Here is a 24,054-nt window from a genome sequence, read left to right on the forward strand (position 1 = left end):
TGGACGTAACGATCTAATATGGTGCTTATAGAATCCTGAGACTAGAGAGTTCAACCCAAGCAAATGGTAGTTAGAGAGAGAAAGTAACCTTTGCCGTTTTTTGTATTTTCTTGAAGGAATGGATATTGTGATTCCTCTTCGTTATGGTTTGATATTTGAAAACGATGATTTTATTTGGAAATTTAAAATTGACTTAAATTTATTGTTTGACGATTTAAAAATTTTCAAATTTAAATTTGAATTAAATTCTATTATTATTTTTAAAATAGTTAAAGTTGAGAATTTGAGAATAACTACTCAAACTTTGTCATTCTCAAATATTTCATTTCTTAATTAAAATTCATAATTTAAAATAAAATACTTATTTTCAAACACTAGATAAAGTTAAAAGATTCTTAAAAAGGTGAAATTTTAATTTGAATTTTGAGGATAATTTTAAGGTGTAATTGCCTAAGGTCTAATTCATAAAAGGGCTTAAATTGAGTTAATCCTTATAATTAAAAATTAGTATTTACATAAGTAGCTTTTAGCATGGATCAAACTTGCAGCATTAGGTTTCTCACTTAAGCGCATGATTACTGAACTACATAGTTGAAGAAAAAATAACTGAAACTTTACTTGTATAAGGGTCCTTTTATTTTTCGTTTAGGACCCAAAAATTATCGGGAATGACACTGCTTTAAAATTATAGGTGATCACTTTAATAAACTAAATATACATGAGTCAGTCCAATAAAGATAATTTCATCATGAGACCTGGTGCGTCTTGTATAAGATCGTTTCACCATGAGACGGATCCATACAAGCAGTCCAATTAATGTCTTTTTTGTAAAAAAAATAATTAAGTAAATACAATTTTTCACGTTGTTTTTTCAAAAGATTCGGAGAAATTATATCCCAAGTCAACGAATCTCCACTACGACGTCAACATAAGCCAATCATATCATTGCCAGTTACCCCTAAAATTAATTAAAAAAACCCTAGAAACTCTCCAACTAACTCTTCTTACTATTATAAATTATGAATTCTAGGGTATTTATACTTATATTATTTGGAGATTATTTTAATTTTAACGCAATAATAACTTCATTGTTGAGAACAACTATTTAATATCTTAAATTTATTTTTCACCAGCAATTTTCAATTAAATCATCAGTGATAAATTGAAATCAAATCCTGCCGTCACTGTTAACACTAGCAATCTATCATCATATCATACATCACTCCTCTTTGGTATGATTTCTTTTTCACTAATATTTGAAAAAGATTGTTTATTTTTGTGATATTTTTGGGTGTTTTTGCATGTTCTGTTTAAAAGTATCATATCATTGCTTTTTTGTGTTTGTGGGGTTATATATAAGCATTTTTATGATATCCTGTGTATCCACTGTTTCTTTGTTGCTCAAGATGGTGAGTTTTTGAACATTACTGGGTTCTTAATTTTTTAGCTGAATTTTGTTTTGCTGAATTCTATAGATTTGGGGATTTCTAAATACTAGTATAAAATGGGCTGAATACTCTGCATGTATATTGAACAAATTAGTTGCCGTTATTTTGTGTTACATGTTACCAATTTGATGTTAATTGGTTTTCAATTAAGGCAATCGGTTTCTGGGTGAGTTGGAGCATGTATTACTTTTCGAGTCCGGTCATGGTTTCGATCTGCTCTTTGTCCTGGACCTCCCTTTCCCTTAACTTACCGTGTATTAAAAAAAAAATTGGTTTTAATCAAATAACCCAGATGATGGCCTAGGCGCTAGCCTAAATTCTCCCGATAAATTTGGGCTTGTACACCAGGCCCATGTAATAGGAGAATTGACTGTATACAAACCCAATGAAGTTCCATTCTAAAACCCATTGGTCTTAAGAGTAGCCCATCAAGTATATATGTTAGTCGACCTCTCTCTAATTTTTCGAGTAGGATTACATGTGTAGGATTACATGTGGGTTATTTTCTAACAGATTATACTTGTGATCTGATGAATGATGTTTGTTTGCATGTGATGATCAAGAGGAGTTGGAGGTAGCAAGCTTATTAGCAGACAGGGTTTTAGGTGGTGGATTGAAAATGTTACTTATAGAGAGCAAAGGAGGAGCAATAGCATGTATGCTACTATCTCTGCTGTTTTTGGGGACATGGCCTGCTGTTCTAGCATTCCTCGAAAGGCGGGGCCGCCTTCCGCAACATACTTATCTTGATTACTCCATTACTAATCTCTTGGCTGCTGTTATCATTGCTCTTACTCTTGGTCAAATTGGGGACAGCAGACCTGACATGCCTAATTTCATTACCCAGCTGTATCAGGTTACCATTTATCAGTCATCAGACTGTTTTTTCTTCTTTGTTAGAGTATATAACATATCATGGCCTTCAGCGGCTGTGGCCCCAGGATATGTCTTATGAATATATAAGAAGTCCTGGGGCGTTAGTAATAAGCTTAAGCTAATGGCCGAGCCTCATGATATGTTATATACTCTAACGTTCTTTACTTTGTTATGTTTGTTGTACAATTTGTTCACAATTCACATTTGTAGATATCACTGACGAGGAGAAAACTTGATTCAAAAGTTGTGATTGTACCCTTGTTCTTTTGATTGATAAACTAATCAAATTATTGTTTTATTGATTTCTTAGATTTGATAGCTGTTAACATGATAATTTAGTTCGTTCTGGATGAGGATAAGGATTTATAGTTGTTTGGTTCCAAATTATGATGAATTATAGAAAAATAATTTATAAGTTGTACATGATGTTTGCTATCAAGAGTGAATAAAAAATATCCTCGTAGTTATCACAGGGCCAGATAAGGTTGTGTACATCCAACCCGCCTGACCTCACCCTGGTGGGACTGTGGGAACCACTTAACGACATTTGGGTAATATAATTTGTAATGTTTTTTGTTCATCACTAGATGAATGGATAAATGAGGTCAACATTGGCTGCTAGACCAAGCAAGATGCACTATTTTCTTGGTTGATAAGGGGGTAGGTGGGTGGCTACAAAACATGTACAGTGGTTTAGAAGATCTTAAAAAATTGACAGGTTAGTTGGGGAATTTTTAAGAGAAAATGTATTTTCATAAAATTATTTCTGTTTAGGTAGGATTGCTAGTTTTGAAATAGTTCAAAATTCATCCGAGCAAGTTTACTCGATGCAATCAGAAGTAGATCTGATTACTGAAATCATTTCAACTAATGCTCGAAAACTGCAATTTCTATTATATAGTACACATTACAGAGCCACAGCGAAACTGGCGATTAAATGTGTTTTTAAAAATGTGTTTTTAACTACTTTAGTGATAATGTCTGAACTTTAGTCTATCATCGGGTGCTTGTTTCAGGATAACTGGCCGTCTGTGTTATTCGCAATGGTGGGTGGAATAGTACTAAGTATTGGGAATTTATCAACACAATATGCATGGGCGTTAGTCGGTTTATCGGTGGTAGAGGTGGTTTCAAGTAGCATTACTGTTGTGATAGGTAATTTTTCTTTTTGTTGTGACCTCAACCCTTTCTTTATACTCAGTTCCTCAGTATATATTAATGAGATGTTTATTGCATATGATCTTCTTTCCATAATTACAGGCACCACATTAAACTATTTCCTTGACGACAAAATTAATAAGGCCGACATTCTTTTCCCCGGTGTTGCCTGTTTTCTGGTTGCTGTCATTTTGGGTTCATGTGTTCACTCTTCAAATGCTTCTGATAACAAGAAGAAGCTCGGTCAATTGTCAAGTGGTTGTATAGTTACTTCGACGGATCCCGAAAAGGGAAAAGATGGTATGGTAGAGGCAGCATTTGGGACTGCGGAATTCCTCATTGAACTTGAGAATAAAAGGTCCATAAAGGTATGCTATTACACCCACAACAGTAATTGCGTTAATGAATCATCATCGAACGTAAACAGAGTCATTTGTTTTCATTTGCAAGTCATATAGATGCCGAGAGTTTCAGTGTCACAACCTTCTTATCTCTTTTAATAAGGGTATGTTTTACCGTCAACCAACACTCCCCAGAATCCTGAATCCTGATCATAGCATCTATGAGCGAGATATAGTGCGTATGATGATGATGATGAAGTACTTAGTTTAACATACTTCCATCAACTGTCTATATCATTTGATTCAGTTCCAACAATTGTAGGTCTTTAATAGGAGCATTTGGCTTGGGCTTGTGATAACATTCTTTGCTGGAGCTTGCTTCTCGCTCTTCTCTCCAGCATTCAACCTAGCAACAAACGACCAGTTCCATTATTTAAAGAAAGGGGTACCTCATTTGGTGGTTTACACTGCTTTCTTCTACTTCTCGGTCTCCTGTTTTGTGTTTGCCATCGTTCTCAACATCATATTCCTATACCGACCTATTTTGAACTTACCAAAGTCGTCTTTTAAGGCCTACTTGGCTGACTCGAATGGAAGAGGATGGGCTTTGCTTGCAGGACTTCTCTGTGGTTTTGGGAATGGCCTTCAGTTTATGGGTGGTCAGGCTGCTGGTTATGCTGCAGCGGATGCTGTTCAGGTATCAGATTTTACTAATTTAAAGGCCAACTTATCGAATACATAAATGCCTATTTCTCCCCATATATCAATGACTAGAGGCAGTTGGCTTATTTTGTTGGTCTTTTGTCGGCTTTTGGCTTTTAGCTTGTTGGTTAGTCAATAAGCCGAAAAAAAGTTTGATAAATGACTTTTTAGTTAGCTGAAATTAGTTGGATTAATTGTTGGCTTTTGAGTTGTTCGTTTATTTTTTCACTAGTGAGCATTGAACAACCAACCTAATTTCACCAAACAACTCCCAATAGCTTAAAAACCAACCAAACCAACCAACACTTCAGTTGATCAAACAAACTATCTAAAAAAACCAACAGCCAAAAATCAACAACCCTTTGCCAAAAACTCGAAGCTTAATTTTACTTTATAGAAAATTTTTACCAAACATCTCCCAAAAAATCTGACTTATCTTGCTAATCTAAAAACCAACATAATCAACCAACACTTTCAGTTGATCAAACAAACTATCTAAAAAGCCAACAGCCAACAACCAACAACCAACAACTCTGCCAAACACCTCTAAGCTTGGTTTGACTTGATAGAAACTTGCTTAAGCTTATATGAAACTAACTTGTTTAAATTTTTTTTTTATGGTATCAGGCACTTCCTCTAGTGAGCACCTTTTGGGCAATACTTCTATTTGGAGAGTACAGAAAATCATCAAGAAGAACATACATTTTACTAGTTAGCATGTTATTAATGTTTATGGTAGCTGTTGGTATACTAATGGCATCATCTGGACACAGGAAATGATACCACCACATATTTCCATCCTCGTTCCTGCAAGTTTAAGGCTCGAATAGTACATAAAATCTCAAGATTAAGAACGCAGATTTATCAGTTAGCATCTTTTTAGTGTTTGTGCTTGCTGTAGCTTTCCTCCTTAGTCCTTACAATACCTCCTTACTATACATAAGAATGATTATTACTACTATGTTCTATACTTCTATGTATATTTCCATTTTCATTTCTGCATATCTTCTTTATCTTAATTTATGCTTATTCATATTATCAATAGGGCTTTGCAACGGGCTACATACGGGCCATGCTCTAGTAGAAACGGTCAGACCGTCAGGTATGAAAAAAATAAGAAACGGTGTTTAAACGGGTCTATTAAGTCCAACCTGGCCTGTTTATCTTATTTCTTCAAAGGACTAAACACAAAACTATTATTTTCTGTTTTTGACGCAACTTACATTTATGCAGCTGTTTGATGTTCGCTGCAGGCTGCATCAATGTATATTCAATGAGCAAAATAATCATATAAAGACAAAAATAAAACTAATATTCCTAGAATAATCAAAATTAAAAAAAAAAGAAAAACAAAATTATTAAAATGATAGTCCTACGGCATAGTGCTACATACGAGTAATTTACAATTTATGTAAATCGTAATTATTTATTCAGTAAAGTTCATTGATGAATTTATATTATTCAGGATTTCTATGATTGGGTATTATTAGGTTTTAAGAGATTTATAATTATAATTATTATTTCTTCACATCTTTCTCGGCCATTTGGCTAAGATCTAGGTGTAGTAGTAAAATAATAATAATTATTTTTCTACATGTTTGTAGATACATATTAAGTTATAATCATAAACTTATAATTGATGATCACGACTCACAATTATGATTTTAATATGTGGCCCAGGCTCAGGCCCGGCCCATTCACAAAAGCTCTATGAGCAACGGCTTGAAAATTTGAAAAAGTTGAGTGAAAAAATAAAAAAAATTAATCAAATAAGCGATTTTTTAAATTTTTCCCAAAAGTAAGCGTCCAAACCCCAAAGCTGTGCTTTGGAGCTGTTCGCAGTTAGTAACTGCAAACAGGTCAAAAAAGACAAAATAGCTGTTCGCAGTTAGTAACTGCGAACAGCTATTTTGTCTTTTTGCTGTTCGCAGTCTAACTGCGAACAGCTATTTTGTGTTTTTTGAACTATTCGCAGTTACCAACTGCAAACAGCTAGTTTGTCTTTTATAGCTGTTCACAGTTACTAACTGCGAACAGCTCCAAAGCACAGCTTTGGGGTTTGGACGCTTACTTTTGGGAAAAGTTTAAAAAATCGCTTATTTGATTAATTTTTTTTATTTTTTCGCTCAACAATTTCAAAAATTCCAACAGCTTAGGGCCTCATTTAAGGAAGGGCCCATAACTTTTAAAATTACTAATGCTATTATTTAGGGTAACAGTAATAAAACAAAAATTCTTATGAGAGAGGGTTTTTTTAAGAGATCATCTTTAATTGGGCCGGTCCATTATATATTTTTTAAAATATTGTAAGTGGGCATTAGGAAAGATGTAAGTAGGCATTTAAGATATTGAAAGTAAGGCATTATGAATATGTTATATAAGCATTAAGAATAATGTAAATAGGTATTAAAATACGATAAGTAGACATTAATATTTAATGGGTTGAGCTTAAGATATGTTTCTTAAAGAGATAAAGAGATAGACTAGCTGATAATAAAATGTCAATTCCAAAGCTGGTCCTCCAACAATTGCATATCAAACGTTGAATAGTTACTCCTTTAGTTACAAATTTTTCTCCCCAATTCCCCATAATAAGCTCAACATATTCTCACTTTCTCAAATTAATTTTCAAGCCTCTTCTTATCCTTCTTTAACGTTAAAGGCCACTAAATGAAGGTTGAAAGACCCCAAAAATAGTGTTGGGGAATTAAATAGACTTTTGGGCAACCAATGTATACAAAGTACTGTGTTTTAGATATACGATCATGATTCAAGCATTGTTCCTTCATGACTTAAGGTAAGAATTTGCAGACGTGGGAGTAGCTTTGTAGGGAAAAAAAAATATTATTCATATCTATTAGGGATGGCAATGCAGTCCGAATTCGACCCTAGTCCGACTCGATGCGAGGAAAATAATCCGATTCGAGTCCGAGGAAAAAGTTATCTGACTCTGACTTTACGATCCGAGTCCGAGTTAGAGACGGACCTGAGTTGGACCTTATTAAAAATCCGACACTCTGACCCGACTATGACCTTGAAGGAAATCCAACTTTGAATTTGTCTTTTATCCTAATATTTTGTTTCCTTCAAAACTCTAGACGTGACTAATTTCAAGCTCTCTCTCATACTAATTGTAATTTTCGATTTTGAAAAACTATTTGGTATTTTTATTAGATTAATCAATAAAAATACCACAAATCAGATCAAGAGAAATAAAATATGTCAAATCAAAATGCGAGAAATTTTTGTTAAATTGTAGTATTAGGACTATTTCTCTTGTTAAACTTGAATTCAAAGTACATATTTTTTTGTTAAATTGTGTTTGAAAAATATATTTTGTTAACTTTGTATGCATTAAAATCATTAGTACAATATCTCAACGATAAAGTTTGATAATAATCCGACTCCGAGTGGAGGTGGACTGAAAAAAAATCCGACTATTATCCGAAACAAAGTCGAAATATGTATAATTCGAGCCGAGTTCGACCCATTGCCATCCCTAATATTATCTATACTCATCAAGCATTCATATATTGAAAGAATTATTGTTTCGGGTTTCCATTTAGTAAACATGATATTCATATCTATTAAGTAAGGTTAATAAAAAGGGAATGTTTAAAATCAAAATGTTGATAATAGTAAAATTGACGGTCAATAATATTTTATAGATCTGTTAAAAAATAATAATTTAAATCATTTCAAATGATAAAAATAAGAATAATTATTTTATTAGCTTAAATATGGAATAAGGGCCTCTATATTAATTTTCGCTTAGGGTTTCCGAAATATTTGAGACGGCCCTGATATGTGCATTTGTTCATTAACTCAAAAACATTTGAAACTTCATGCTTTTCTCTGATTTTAATTGGACTACATGTATTGACATAAAGAGATTACTAGATCCTTATAATGCTTGGTAACTCTCTTACAACGTCGCCATTAAATTAGTTTATTTGGGTGCCAACCTGCCAGGCCAGCACATATCGTACTCTTCCTTTTTTATTGTGTCAAACTAAACATTTCGAAAATGTACTAAACAAATTATTATTATAGTTTGGTATTTGATGTTAATGTACCACAAATAATCATAAGAAGTCACAATTTAAAGTGCATATAACTTAAAATTTTATGCCATAAATTGAAGAGTAGGAAAAAATGTAAATATTTAATAATAAATAAAGTTAAAATATATAGATAAAATTAAAATAAAGTAGTTGATTATTGTCCAAAAATAAATGGTAAAATAAGTGAGAGAAAAAAGAAGTAAAAACATAAATAATTATCAACCTGCTAGGCTAACACATATCGTACTCTTCCTATTTTATTCTCATTTTTCAATGACAAATGCGTTATTGTGAACATTTCCGCTATGTACTAAGCAAATTATTATCATGGTTTAGTATTGATGTTCATGTACCACAAATAATCATACGATGTCACAATTCAAAGTGCATAACTTAAAACTTAAAAACATAGATCTAACACTTCCTTTTCTATTCTCATTTACTTAGATGTTCACGTACCACAAATAGTCATACGATGTCACAAACTAAAGTGCACAACTTAAAATTTTATGCCATAAATTAAAGAGTAGAAAACATGTAAATATTTGATAATAGAGAAAGATATAATAAATTGTGTCCAAGAAAGTAATATAAAAGTAAAATAAAGTTAAAATATATAAATGAAATTAAAAGAAAATGATGGATCATTGTCTAAAAATAAATGGTGCAAAAGATTCAAAAACATTGTTTATGTTAGAAGGAGGGCTTGAACCTCCGACCTTGTGGTTAACAGCTGCACGCTCTAATCCAACTGAGCTATTCCAACTTTTTTTTTGGTAATAAAATAAAAAGATAATGAATTGTATGCATGAAATTGAAAGAAAGTTAAAATAAATGTATGGATAAAATTAAAGAAAAATTGTCCTGAATAATCCAAACTATTGCCCACTACATGTGAATAATCTCAACTTTTTAAAATTTTTAATAATTCAACCTTTGCCTTCATTTTGTCTTCATTTTGTAGGGAATGGACCCTTGAAAAAATTGACTAGCTATTGCAGTTTTATACTAGTCATTACATTCAACCTTCCATTCCCCTCCTTATAAGCTTGGTATCATGGACTTTTTATGGGGTAACACCATATTAGACGTTTCATCCTCCTCATTCTTTAATTTAGTGAAAATCTTAACGATTTCCATAAATTATGAACTCTAAATCCTCTTCTTCTTGAATTGTTAGTTCAATTTCCAAAAATATATGTGAATGTGAGCATTGAATTTAGAATTGAAGAGGAAGAGAATTAGGGATTCCGATATTGAAAGAGGAAGAGGATTAGGGATTCCGATATTGAAAGAGGAAAAGGAATTTATGGTTTCATTGAAGATGAATTAGAGGAAAAGGGATCTGATATTCAAATTGAGGAGGAAGAGAATTAGGGATTCTAATATTGAAATGAAGAGGAAAGGAAATCACCGGATTTAATCGGTTATTTGCAATAAAGGTTCATTCGCAACAAAAGAAATGCAAAGGTTGAATTATCTAAAAAATTTCAAAAGATAGGATTATTAACAAAGAACGAACAATAGATTCGACTAATCCGAACAATTTTTCCTAAAATAAAAAAAAAAAAAAAAAATGGACCATTGTCCAAAAATAAATGGTACAAAAGATGAATAAAAAATAATTGACGCTAGAAGGAGGGCTTGAACCTCCGACCTTGTGGTTAACAGCCACACGCTCTAACCAACTGAGCTATTCCAGCTTTTTATTTTGCATATAAAGAAAATATTAAAAATATAATAAACAAAACCCTAGGACTAAAAATGGTGGATTGACGACGAAGCAGCAGAGATCCAGAGCTCTTGAATCAACGACAAAATTTGCACAAAATGTGGAGAAGACAAGCTTCCTCTCTTGTAAAACCGCCATTATCGAACCCATTTTCATCCACCATTTCTGAAGAAACTCCATCTCTTTACTCTTTTCTTCAACCTTCTCTTTTCTCCCTTAAACCCCAACAACCCAAACAACAATCTTCTCCATTTTCACCCACTTCCAAAACCCCAAACACTCCCTTAACCCCAGAACAAAAAACCACTCTTGAAACCAATCTTCTTCATTCCCTCTCATCCTCTAATACAGATGAAGCTTGGAAATCATTCAAGTCTTTTACCAACACTTCCTCTTTTCCTAGTAAGTCTCTTACCAATTCGTTAATTACCCACTTATCTTCTGTCTCTGATGTTCATAATCTCAAAAGGGCTTTTGCTTCTCTTGTTTTTTTGGTTGAGAAAAATCCAAACTTGTTAGAATTGGATTCTGTTAAGAACGTTTTTTGTTCTATGTCTGTTGCTAATACTGCTGCTCCTGCTTTTTCTTTGGTTAAATGTTTGTTTAAGAATAGGTTTTTTGTTCCTTTTCATGTTTGGGGTCCTTCCCTTGTTGAAATTAGTAGGAAAAATGGTAGTTTTGTTGGGTATTTAGGTGTTTTTCATGAGAATTGTAGGATTGCTCTTGATGAGAAGTTGGATTTTATGAAACCTGATTTGGATGCTTGTAATGCTGCTTTAGAAGGGTGTTGTTTTTCTCTTGAATCGGTTAAGGATGCTGAGAGGATTATAGAGTTGATGTCTTTCCTGGGGGTTAGACCGGACGAAGTGAGTTTCGGGTTGCTTGGGTATTTGTATGCATTGAAGGGTATCGAAGAGAAGATAATTGAGCTAGAGAATTTGATGGGTAAATTTGGATTCACGGATAAAGTTGCATTTTTGAGTAAATTGATTCAGGGCTATGTTAAGGCAGGCAATGTAGAATCGGTTTCTAAAACGATCTTGCGAAGTTTGAATGGAGAAAATAAAGGCAATCTAAAATTTAGTGAAGAAACTTACTGTGAAGTTGTGAAAGGATTCTTGACACATGGAGATATTAAGGGTTTAGTGGCACTAATTGTTGAAGCTCAGTTGTTGGAAGGTGAAAGTGTCAAAGGGGAAATTTCTACGGGTTTTGGTATTGTTAATGCTTGTGTTGAACTAGGAATGTTGGATAAGGCACATAGTATATTGGATGAGATAAAATCTCGGGGAGCTGTTGTTGGACTTGGGGTGTATTTATCAATTTTAAAAGCCCACTGCAAAGAGAATCGGACAGCTGAAGCAGCGCAGATGGTAGCGGAGATTAATAGTTCCGGCCTTCATTTGGATGATAGTTGTTATGATACTTTAGTAGAAGCATCGATGTCCAGCCAGGATTTCCGGTCTGCTTTTTCTATATTTAGGGACATGAGGAATGCAAGAGTTTCGGAATTAAAAGGAAGTTATCTTACTATAATGACTGGTTTAACAGAAAATAATCGTCCTGAATTGATGGCTGCGTTCTTGGATGAGGTTGTTGAGGATCCCTGCATCGAAGTGGGAACACATGACTGGAATTCTATTATTCATGCTTTTTGTAAGGCTGGTCGTATGGAAGATGCTAGTAGAACGTTTAGGAGAATGGTATTTCTTCGATTTGCTCCTAATGAGCAGACATATTTGTCGTTGGTCAATGGTTATGTCTCTGCAGGAAAACATTTTAATGTTTTGATGCTATGGAATGAGGTAAAAAGGCGAGTCTCAACTGGGGACCCTGGTGGATTTAGGCTAGATCATCGCTTGATTGATGCTTTCCTTTATGCTCTGGTAAAAGCAGGGTATTTTGATGCTGTGATGCAAGTAATAGACATGTCTCAGGAATTGAAAATTTTTGTTGATAAATGGAGATACAAGCAAGCATTCATGGAGAATCACAAGAAACTTAAGGTATCAAAACTGAGAAGGAAAAATTATAAGAAGATGGAAGCCTTAATTGCTTTTAAAAATTGGGCTGGCTTGAGTGCATAAAGCCTTATGTTCATTGGTACTTTGGACACAGAACTGTGCTTTGTTGAATCATGTGGCCACTGTTACATGATTCACTAATCGCATTATGGTCGTTTTTGGGCTATTTTAGGGTCATTTTGAGCGAATCAGGTTTTCAAAAAGCGAATTAACCAACAAATTATGTTACACTGATCATGTCCGAAATGTTGGTGGCTCTTAGTTGTCCCTCATAGTTGTTAATTTTTGTTGACTTGTCAGTTCTCAATATTATAAAGTATCCACTAGGATGTTCAGTTAAAATGAAGTAAAGGAAAAGACTCATTTATCTTCAGCATCGTGAATTTTTGACTATTGGACTCTGGAAATCTTATTCGGCTTACGTTTATCAGGTACTTTTGTAACTCCTGCACTTTTCTCCTGTTTTCATTTGTTAACTATTCTCTTTGCTTCCTTAATTTTAACACTTCTGTGGATATGCCTTCTATATTATTGGATTAAACATAGAAATGTTTGCAAGATCTTAGAGTTCTACATTGGGTATATGTTTGATCATTTTAGCTAACTTGTTATGTGTTGTGTGCATATATGGGTGCTCTGTATGATGAAATATGGTACTAACACTTTGTTTAGATAGAGGGAAATAGTGGGAAAGAAAGGGGAGGGATTTAGAGGAATGAAAAATCGTTTCTTTGGATAACAAGTGGGGAGAGGGAGGGATTTGAAGGTATATTAATGGTTAACCTGAGTGTAAAGCTTGTGGTTGAGGTAGGAAAAACTCACTATTGTTGGATTGGTGACTTGACAAAACTCTTATCACTTATAAATTATATACATCTTTTTATTGTTCTAGAAATAAGTGATACATTACTTACAAGTTACAACAATGTATACAATACTCATTTCAAGTAATAAAATAGTGAGAAGGATTCATGATTTTCCTTCCAAATCTTTCCAACTTTGGGTATAAGATAAAAGGACAAAAATCTTTTCAAATCCCCCCATTCCTTTTTCTCTCAACTCGATTAAGGCCCTGTTCTCTTCGTCTGATCTGATTGGATAAGGTCTGAATTTACTAAGGTCTGATCTGATCTGGTCTGATCTGGTCTGATTCAGTCTGATCTGATCTGAATCTTTCTGATCTGATCTGATCTGGTCTGGTCTGATCTGATCTGGTTTGATCTGATCTGATCTGGTCTGATCTGATCTGATTTGATTTGGTTTCATTGAGTTTGTTATTAATAGTAGTAGTTAAATTATTATTATTACTATTATTATTGTTGTTGTTGTTGTTGTTGTTATTATTATTGTTATTATTATTATTATTATTATTATTATTACTATTATGTCTTATTATTAATATTACATACTACATAGTTTCTCCATCTAATAATAATATACATACATTACATGCTACAAATTAAACATCAAAAACTACGATGTTTCTGCTTCTCTTTGGATTGATGCCCAAATATCGTTGGCTATATTTAGTTGGATTCTATCCATTTCATTCTTGCGCTCTGTGTTAAACATGTTGGTATCACTTCTTGGTTCAATGTTAACCCCACTTGATATTTGGATACCTAATTGATGTAGGCGAATAAAATTATGAAGCGTAAATGTTGACACCATAATAGCCAACTGATATTTGATCTCCAGACTAGGCATATTTTTCAATATCTTCCATTGATTTTTTAGCACTCCAAAGCATCTCTCAATTGTCGTACGCAAGGATGAGTGTCTGTAATTAAAATGTTCAAGCATCCCTGTAGGAGGTGGACCAACACGAAACTGAGGCATATGATATCTAATATCATCATGTTTTATTAATGGCTAGAAGCTAATGCAACAGGTAAAGGCCAAGTATTTACTATTAGATAGATATTAGGTAGTTGTTAAAGTCAACCTACATGACATATCAATTTTTCGTTGCATTTATTATTATTATTATTATTATTATTATTATTAATATTATTATTATATAATAATAATAATAATAATAATAATAATAATAATAATAATAATAATAATAATAATAATAATAATAACATAATAATAGTAATAATAATAATAATAATAATAATAATAATAATAATAATAATAATAATAATAATGGTATGGTCTGATCTGGTCTGGTCTGGTCTGATCTGGTCTGGTCTGATCTGGTCTGATCTGGTCTGGTCTGATCTGAAACTTTCTGATCTGATCTGAATAGTTCTGATCTGATCTGATCTGGTCTGATCTGATCTGATTCCAATAAGAATAAGTAATAAGTCAAAAAAATAAGTTGAAGAGAACACCTTCTAATATCCAATATGAGGGATGGGTTTCTTAGTAAATATATTTTGTTCCACTCCCCCTTCCTCTCTCTTCCCTCCTATATTTTCCTCTTCCTTTCCCTCTTAAACTGTTATGCAAAAAAAGTGTCAATCTTATAAAGGCGCATGCCCAAGTCATCTTAAACGATTCTCTTTCATCTTTTCCTTAATATTTGCAACTCCTAAACCCTTTCATATATCTTCTTTTCAAATTCTATCCTCAAGGTATGTCCACTCATCCATCGAAGCATTCGCTTTTCTGCTACTCCCATCTTTCTACTATAATCTTTTCTAAAAGCCCTACATTCTGATGGTGCTAGTTTAGTGGCCGCTCGATATAATTTTCCCTTTGACTTTAAGGATTCTATCTTATGCTTTACTAATGCAAATTTAAAATTTACTCTTAGAATCCGAGAAATAAATTTTTTTTTAGTTTCACAACTCTGTTCTTTAAATCTTGGGTCCACCCTTGTCTCTAACTCAAGCTTTTAGGATGAGTTTTTTCACTTGATATTATAAATATTCTTTGGTCATTGCAATATTGTGATCAACAGCTAACATGAGAAGAGGGGATCATCAGATTCAGTCGACTCTGATATTGAGATGAGCTACATGGCGCCTTGGAAAGAAGCAAATTTCATCTTCTCCAGAGAAGTACAAATGGTTAAATAAGGTGAAACCGTAAATGGTTAGTGGAGGACATGTGAAGAATATGCAAAACAAGTGAGGTGAAAAGGGGTGCATGGCTTGAAAACGAACTCTTTTGCCTAAATCTGGCAAGAAAGGAATCTTGAAAATTATTGGGGATGATAAAAACCCACCACCAGCTGTTTGAAGTTGAGGGCTGCCAACTCATTATTTCCACACAGTATATTCATAACATAGTATATATATAGTTTGTAAGACATATAAAGAATAAGATAGAAATAGATTAAATAATATAATAAGGCATTTTGCCTTCTTCTTGTATAGCCTGCATCCCTTCCCTGTAATGCATGTTCTTCTTCACTCAAGCTTACTCATGATACAGTTCAATGGATAAATAATAAAGCAAGTGTAGATTCTGATCTTCATCATGGTATCAGAGCCAACTGATTAATGGTCGCCTTTCAGATTCATCCGCAGAATTCTTTTTCTGGTATTTTTTTTTGGAAGTTCTTGCCATCATTCTTTGAGGATTTGTGATCGTTTTCTTTGAATTTCGTTCATTTCTTCACCTATTTTGTGGTATAATCTTCTTTTATCAATTCTTCTTCTGTTATTCCTTGCAAATTTTAATCAGTTTCTCTTGCACTCTATGTGTTTGATGTTTTGCCTTCATTTCTTGATTGATCGCATTAATCTGTTTTTTCTTTGATCTTCATTCACCTGTTTTCAAATCTATCATCATGACTGACCATACCACAACAAAATTATCTCTCAATTCTAATCCAGCTAGCATATACTACATTCACCCATCTGAAAATAGCACAAATCCTTTGAGTTCCATCAAGTTTGCTGGTAATGGCTTCACTGATTGGAAGCGTTCTGTTGTTATCACTCTTTCAGCCAGAAACAAATTCGGTTTCCTTAATGGAGATTATCCTGAACCTGAACCTAACACATCTGAACATGCTGCTTGGATTAGATGTAATGATTTGATAATATCTTGGCTTCTTTATTCTTTAGATACACAAATAGCCAAATCTGTGCTTTACTTCAAAACTGCTTCAGAAATTTGGATTGATCTTGAAGAAAGATTTGGTTATACCTCTGGAGCTCAATTATATGGCCTTGAACAACAGTTATATGAATTACATCAAGGAACACAGTCCATTTATGAGTATTACACTAGGCTCAAAGTCCTATGGGATGAACTAAATTCAGCATTTCCTCTACCTACTTGCACTTGTAACAGGTGCACATGTAATCTCACTCAGAAGATTTTCAAGGCTCAACAAGATCAAAGGCTTATCCAATTTCTGATGAAAGTCAGTGAACACCTTACTCATGTTAGAAGTAGCATCCTGATGCAACAGCCTCTTCCACCTGTTTCTCATGCTTATAGACTGCTTGCACAAGAGGAGAAGCACAAAGAAATCACAAATCAATCAGCATCTTCAACTGATCATATGGCATTCAATGTTCAGAGGTCTTTTCCCCTCAAGCCATATTCAGCCAACAGAACCTTTAATAGCAATAATCAACAGAAATTCAATGGTAGTTCTGGTTCTAATCAAAAGTACAATTCAGGCAATTTTGACAACCAACAAAGATATAGCAGCAAGAGACCAAGTTCTTCCTATTACTGCACACATTGCAAGATCCATGGGCATAGTAATTCAAGGTGTTTCGAATTACATGGTTATCCCCCTGGTTTTAAAGGCTTCAAAAACAAAAATGTTGCTGCTTTAACTCAACAGTCCACTGATTTACAAGATCCTCCTGACAATCCAAAAAATGCCACTATTCCCATGGAAGAATACAAATATCTTTTACAATTATGCACAAGCAGGAAATACCACACACTCAGTCTACTTCATCTGATACTCTCCACTCAGCTCAAGCTCAATTAGCGGGTAAGATATGCTTGTTATCTTGTATGAAGTCCTCCTGGATTCTGAATAGTGGTGCAACAAATCATTTTTGTTTAGACCTCAATTATTTTGATGAATGGCAATCTGTTGATGGAAATGAAAATTTTATCACAATACCTAATAGAACTAAAATACCAGTCAAACATGTTGGCACTATGAAATTATCTGATAAAATCAAGCTTCTTAATGTGCTTCATGTACCTGACTTTGAATTTAACCTCATTTTTGTACACAAGTTATCTACTGATCTTGATTGCAAAATCACCTTTTCTGGTGACAAGTGTTTCCTTCAGGCTCAGAAGTTGAGAGAGCCAGCACTTCTTCTTGGTAGGCTGAGAGGTGGTCTTTATCACATTGAAGATTCTCTCTGTTACAAGGATTCTCACTCACCTGTTCACTCTTATGTTTCAAGCAAATGCTTGAATGCTACCACGGAAGCGCAGTTGTGGCACCTCAGACTTGGTCATCTTCCCTTCAAACAAGTAAAGTCTCTTTTTCCCCATCAACTGAAAACGGAAGACATCATCTGTAAGATTTGTCCTCTAGCTAGACAAACTAGATTTCCTTTTGAAAATAGTTCAATAAAGAGTTTGAAGCCCTTTCAATTTATACATGTAGACTTGTGGGGTCCTTACAAGGTAAAGAATCATAATGATTTTAATCAGTTTGTGACTATTGTGGATGATTACACTAGGCATGTATGGATTACATTGATCAAATATAAGTCTGATGTAATTTCAGTTTTGAAGAATTTTATTCATTATGTTGAAACATAATTTTCCTCCACTGTTATGTGTTTAAGAAGTGATAATGCTAGAGAAATTAAGGAAGGTGAAATGAAGCTGTTTTTACTAAATAAAGGTATCATACATCAAACAAGTTGTCTTGAGACTCTACAGCAAAATGGAGTAGTTGAGAGAAAGCATAGACATTTACTCGAAACTGCAAGAGCTCTACACTTTCAAGCCAAGTTGCCATCTAAGTTCTGGGGGGAATCTGTGTTATGTGCTGCACACATAATCAATAGGATGCCACTCAAAAGCATAAACCAAAGTTCACCTTATGAAATATTATTTGGGCAAAAACCTTCCTTACAACATCTCAAATGCTATGGCTGCCTCTATTTTACCTCCACATTGTCCAATAACAGAACAAAGTTTGATACAAGGGCAAGGCTATGTGTTTTCATTGGGTATCCACCACATCAGAAGGCTTACAAGGTACTTGATCTTCTCACCAACACCATACATATTTCTAGAGATGTTGTGTTCCATGAGCAACATTTTCCATTCCACCACCATACCTCAACTTCTGATCTTGCATCCATACCCTTCCATGATATTTTCTTACCTCATATCACTTCTCATTCATCTAACATACTAGATGATGAACCAGATATTTTTCAACACTCTGCTCCTATTATAGACAATGATCACCTTCCTCCAACTTCTGACTTATTAAATGATTTCCCTGCAATAACCACTGATCCTACCACTTCATCCTCTCAAACAAGGCGATCTACCAGAATACATAAACCTCCTTCATATCTCAATGATTATCTCTGTTCAACCATCTCTTCTTCCAACTTCAAATGCAATGCAGTTGAATATTCTAGCCTACCTCAGCAACATCAAGCTTTGTTAGCCCATAGTTCACAAATTCCTGAACCAACATCTTTCTTGGAAGCAGCTTCTGATCAAAATTGGGTTCGAGCAATGGAGCAGGAGCTACAAGCCTTGAGAGCTAATGAGACTTGGGAAGTTGTGCCCTTACCAACACACAAGAAACCCATTGGATGTAAATGGGTATACAAGCTCAAACTCAAATCAGATGGCAGCATCGAAAGGTTCAAAGCTAGGCTAGTGGCAAAGGGGTTTACACAAAAATATGGTATTGACTTTGAAGAAACTTTCTCACCTGTCATCAAAATGCCTACCATCAGATGCTTACTTGCCCTAGCAGCACAGAAAAATTGGGATTTACATCAATTAGATGTAAATAATGCTTTTCTTCATGGAGACCTACATGAAGAAGTCTACATGAAGATGCCAGAAGGAATTCCAAATCCAAATGAATATGTTTGTAAGTTAAAGAAGTCCATCTACGGATTAAAACAAGCTTCGAGACAATGGTTCTCTAAATTAGTTAAGAAACTACAAACTCAAGGCTTCATTCAATCCAAAAATGACTACTCTTTATTCATCAAAAGAGAGGGTGATCAGTTGACTTTGGCCGCTGTTTATGTAGATGACATCATTCTTACAGGGAATCACACACCTACTATTTTGGCCTTAAAACATCATTTACACACAACATTCAGCATTAAAGATTTAGGCACTCTTCATTTCTTCTTAGGCATGGAAATATGTAAGACTTTTGCTGGTATAGTCTTAACACAACACAAATTCACCAAGGAATTGCTCAAGTTCAGTGGTCTTGATCTATCCCGAAGAACTACCACTCCTCTTCCCTCATCTTTCAAATTACATCCAAACATAGGAAGTCCTTATTCTGATCCAGCCTTCTACAGATCATTAGTTGGAAAGCTAAACTTTCTTACTCACAGCAGGCCTGACCTTACCTTTGCTGTTCAAAGCTTGAGTCAATTCATGCAAGATCCCAAGGTTCCTCATATGCAGGCCTTACACCATACATTAAGATATGTTGCTGGGTCCATTGGTCAAGGCATTCTACTAAAAGCTGGTGAACGTCTTTCTCTTATTGGGTATTCAGATTCAGATTGGGCCACTTGTCCCACTACTAGAAGGTCCATAACGGGATATCTTGTATTATTTGGAGGATCACCAGTCTCATGGAAAAGCAAGAAACAATCCACCATATCCAAGTCTTCCTCAGAAGCAGAGTATCGTGCCATGGCTGCAGTTGCTTCTGAAATTACTTGGTTAGTACGTTTACTAGATGAGATTGGAGTATCAAATTTAAAACCTGTCACTATATATTGTGATAATCAATCAGCTATCAGCATTGGCAAGAATCCTGTGCATCATGAGCGTACAAAACACATTGAAATAGATGCTCATTTCACTCGAGAAAAGGTCTTTGATGGTTTGTTACAGTTGCAATATCTTCCCACTTCTCAAGAATTAGCAGATGCATTCACTAAGAATCTGTCTGCAGCACAACTACAATATTTGATGACCAAGCTAGGTCTAGTTCAAGCCACCATCCCTAGCTTGAGGGGGGTATTGGGGATGATAAAAACCCACCACCAGCTGTTTGAAGTTGAGGGCTGCCAACTCATTATTTCCACACAGTATATTCATAACATAGTATATGTATATAGTTTGTAAGACATATAAAGAATAAGATAGAAATAGATTAAATAATATAATAAGGCATTTTGCCTTCTTGTATAGCCTGCATCCCTTCCCTGTAATGCATGTTCTTCTTCACTCAAGCTTACTCATGATACAGTTCAATGGATAAATAATAAAGCAAGTGTAGATTCTGATCTTCATCAAAAATTATCTTGTAAAGAACATTTTTACCATATCTATATGAAGTGCTATTCACTAATCAAATTCAATAAACGTTCTACTTGGCCAAAAGTCCATCTTTTCCATCTTGAGTGTCAATTGCCCTTCTACAAACCTTTATTTAGATTTCCAAGTCCTGTTATAAGGAAATTTATAAGTCCTGTTTTCTCCCCTTAATAGAAAACAAGAACAAATTATCGCCTATTTGTGCAATTTGCTGTGGGAGAAATGAAAAGTATACCTAAGCATAAAGGAAAATCAACAGAGAGCTTTGTGATGCGGTGAGATCACTTTCTCATGTAATGATCACTTCTATGTTATTTAAACTCTGCATTTCACTACTCGTGTCCTGAAACTTTCAATGTCATAAATAGGCTCGAGGTGTTTTAAGAAGATATGGGTCCTTGGGCTTTGGTGCAAAAAACTAGGTGTGAGGTGCACACCTTTTCAAAGCGAGGTGCAGTCCTTGTGTTTAAAATCACTTCTATGTTATTTTGTTTCTTAGTGCGCCTCATTGAAACACATCTTATTCAGCTGCTTTAATATGCTGGGGCAGCTGCGTCTCAGGCTGTAGTGCACTAACGCGTTTTTTTAATCACTGGACACTGACATGATATGCTACTTGCCTATTTTGCACTTCATCTTCGACCAAAAACATGGTTTTTTTTTTTTATTAAAATAGCTGATTTTTAACACTTGAAGCCATAAAGCATGATTGCATCGTTAATGGAGACATGAAAGTTATTAAATAGGATTTTTTTGATAGTGGATATATTATATTATTAAAACAAAAATTTGATAGAGGAAAAGTGAAACATTAAAAAGTATTAAAAGAAATTTAGTGGAACTGAATCGGTTTCGTGTTGAAGGTGGTGAATCATTATACTTGCTCCGGCTTTAAATACTCTGCAACATTTGACCGTTTTATGTTGATCAAATGTGCAGTATAAAAAACCGGAGAAATTAAGTTTTACCTGGTACCAAAGACCGAGTTGATGTAACCAGGAGCGGTAATATGTTTACAAATACAACCTTTGCCTATAAGGTACGTATCTAAGCGAACAAGCACGGTTCTTGGGTGCTTCAGTTCTTGAGTTTCTGCCTTCTGGTCTTGGTCTTGTCAGCATCTATACGGAAGCCGTTAGGAGCATAAAATAGACAAAAATTTACGTTCAAGTGTGCTGTCTCTAGGTCTTTTGATTACACTTATAGTTCTTTGGTTATCATAATTGTCTTTGTAATGTTTCTCTGTAGGTATGTATACTAGAGGTTCTCTCCATCCTCTGGCATCAAATAAACTTTTAATAGATAGATACTTGCATTGAAATCAGTCACCGGAAGATGCTCCATTAGAAGTCGCAACTAACAAAGGAAGAGGGGATCATCAGATTCAAGAGATCAGCAGCTAGCTAACAAAGGAAGAGGGAATCATCATATTCGAGCTTCTTCTATACTGAGATGAGCGACATCGCTCCTGGAAAGAAGCAAACTGCATCCTTCTCCAGAGAAACACAATTTTGCTCACGAATGTGCTGTTCATTATCCAAAAATGTTAAATATACACTAGGGAAACATTTGGTATCAAGGGAGATGTAACAAATCTGAAGCTACTTCCAAGTTTCAACTTACAAGCATAAAACATTTGTATTGTAAAGTAACTTTAAATCATGCTCACAGATGTACTGAGAGGAAAATAGAGCTCCAAGGAGTAGCATATTTTTTTTTTATTTTTTTTTTTATTTTTTTATTTAAATGGGGTAAACTCTAAACGACGGTGGGAGTAATGGAGTATAGCTTATTTGATTCGACCTAGTTTGAATTATATCACGCTCAGAGCTTTGCATTTGAAAATATTGAAAATATCTCAATTTTCTCAACTTTTTACTTGTTTTGTTTTCCATTTTTTGATATGGGTGAAACTTCCTTATATTCTCTTCACCTTAATGCAATTGTCTAATTTTTTTTCACATGCTTATTGATTACTTTTAATATTTACATTATTTTTAATTTATATGTTAAAACAATCAAATGAGATCTCATTTGATTTATTTTAATGTAAATTTTATTAATATAAATTTTTACTTTTAATTTTTAACAATTATTTGTGCATTAGCAAACGTGTAGAAAGCAAATGAGACAACTGCATTAAGTTGAAGAGGTATTATTTTATACTCCCTCTTTTCTATAGGTTTGCAACATTGGGTTTTGCTATATTTTTATAAGTGATTATCTTTTTAGTTCTCATCTAAATAATTAACTTATCAATAGTGGAGCTCCGGCTATTCATCATAAAAAAAAGACTTTTTTAAGTTAAAAAATTCAACTCTGCTCCCTCAATCTATCCCTTTCATCATCATTATTTTCCCTCTAATTTTGCATCAATTTTTATTTTTAAATATTGATCTCTTACTTTCTTTTAATCTCATCAATATATTTTTACCTTTTTAATTTATTTTCTCTATTCATTTATTGTCAAATATCCGAATTCCTTGAAAAACACTATTTTTCTACATTGCCAAAAAAAATCCAACTCAACTCCCTTATCCCTTTCATTATCGGTATTTTTTAAAACTGTTCCTTTCACTTTGCTTTATTTTATTTAGGGTAAATAGTCAATAATAAACTATTCTTTTCTTGATTGCTAAAACTAAATATATCTACTATTTATTTTTAAATATATCTACCTACATTTATTTGCTAAAAATAAATCTATCTATATATAGTTTATAAGCATCTTCAAAGCTTCTTTGTAATCATGTATTTAGGAATAAACATTAGTTGGGTATATTTTTAATAATTATACCAAATAGGTGAGTTTATTTAAAAATAATCAATACTTATGTTTATTTTCATTTTATAGCCACCCCTATTTTAATGAGTTGACGATATTGCCCCTGGACTATAATAATAATAATAATAATAATAATAATAATAATAATAATAATAACAATAATAAAAAAAATAATAATAATATTTAAAAAAATTTTAAAAAATAAAAATTAAAGGGGTGAGTCCGCGCGACTCATCCTTTTAATTTTTTTTAAATATTATTATTATTATTATTATTATTATTGTTATTATTTTTTTAAAATATTATTTTTATTTTTATTATAATAATAATAATAATAATTATTATTATTATTATTATTATTGTTGTTGTTATTATTATTATTATTATTTTTATTTTTTTTTAAATATTATTTTTACTATTATTATTATTATGATTATTTTTATTTTATGTTTAGGAGTATTTTTGTCATTTTATTAATATAAAAGTGA

The 24,054-nt window shown here is 33.5% G+C and overlaps 2 protein-coding genes and 1 non-coding gene across 12 annotated transcripts; 2 read left to right on the forward strand and 1 right to left on the reverse strand.

The window, feature by feature from the left end:
* The first annotated feature begins 972 nt into the window (after window positions 1–972).
* LOC130809358 (ureide permease 2-like) lies at window positions 973–5,527 on the forward strand. 2 transcript variants are annotated; one of them, XM_057675096.1, is made up of 6 exons: window positions 973–1,232; window positions 2,014–2,304; window positions 3,341–3,479; window positions 3,585–3,850; window positions 4,146–4,520; window positions 5,153–5,527. In XM_057675096.1, the coding sequence occupies exons 2-6, from the start codon at window positions 2,068–2,070 to the stop codon at window positions 5,303–5,305; spliced, it is 1,170 nt and encodes a 389-aa protein (XP_057531079.1). In that variant the 5' UTR covers window positions 973–1,232; window positions 2,014–2,067; the 3' UTR covers window positions 5,306–5,527. The 2 variants fall into 2 exon arrangements, with proteins under 2 accessions (XP_057531079.1, XP_057531077.1); XM_057675094.1 differs by lacking the exon at window positions 973–1,232 and adding an exon at window positions 1,263–1,409 and having other exon boundaries at window positions 2,012–2,304.
* A 4,691-nt stretch (window positions 5,528–10,218) lies between these two features.
* Window positions 10,219–10,292, reverse strand: TRNAN-GUU (transfer RNA asparagine (anticodon GUU)). Its single transcript has one exon. It is a non-coding gene; the product is annotated as a tRNA-Asn (tRNA).
* Window positions 10,256–22,628, forward strand: LOC130809359 (pentatricopeptide repeat-containing protein At1g69290). 9 transcript variants are annotated; one of them, XM_057675098.1, is made up of 6 exons: window positions 10,362–12,776; window positions 13,981–14,236; window positions 20,956–21,056; window positions 21,150–21,232; window positions 21,721–21,820; window positions 22,030–22,628. In XM_057675098.1, the coding sequence occupies exon 1, from the start codon at window positions 10,420–10,422 to the stop codon at window positions 12,406–12,408; it is 1,989 nt and encodes a 662-aa protein (XP_057531081.1). In that variant the 5' UTR covers window positions 10,362–10,419; the 3' UTR covers window positions 12,409–12,776; window positions 13,981–14,236; window positions 20,956–21,056; window positions 21,150–21,232; window positions 21,721–21,820; window positions 22,030–22,628. The 9 variants fall into 9 exon arrangements, with proteins under 9 accessions (XP_057531086.1, XP_057531082.1, XP_057531087.1 ...); XM_057675102.1 differs by lacking the exon at window positions 13,981–14,236; XM_057675103.1 differs by lacking the exons at window positions 13,981–14,236; window positions 20,956–21,056 and having other exon boundaries at window positions 10,256–12,776.
* The last annotated feature ends 1,426 nt before the right edge of the window (window positions 22,629–24,054 follow it).

Source organism: Amaranthus tricolor, chromosome 3 (genome assembly GCF_026212465.1).
Source record: "Amaranthus tricolor cultivar Red isolate AtriRed21 chromosome 3, ASM2621246v1, whole genome shotgun sequence".
Taxonomy (NCBI): domain Eukaryota; kingdom Viridiplantae; phylum Streptophyta; class Magnoliopsida; order Caryophyllales; family Amaranthaceae; genus Amaranthus; species Amaranthus tricolor.

Bases quoted from the DNA above. Each gene is read 5' to 3' on its own strand.
- LOC130809358 (XM_057675096.1), top strand. From the start codon at position 2,068: ATGTTACTTATAGAGAGCAAAGGAGGAGCAATAGCATGTATGCTACTA. The intron at 2,305-3,340 runs GTTACCATTTAT...TGCTTGTTTCAG, and splicing joins TCATTACCCAGCTGTATCAG to GATAACTGGCCGTCTGTGTT. The intron at 3,480-3,584 runs GTAATTTTTCTT...CCATAATTACAG, and splicing joins TAGCATTACTGTTGTGATAG to GCACCACATTAAACTATTTC.
- LOC130809359 (XM_057675097.1), top strand. From the start codon at position 18,070: ATGTGTTTAAGAAGTGATAATGCTAGAGAAATTAAGGAAGGTGAAATG.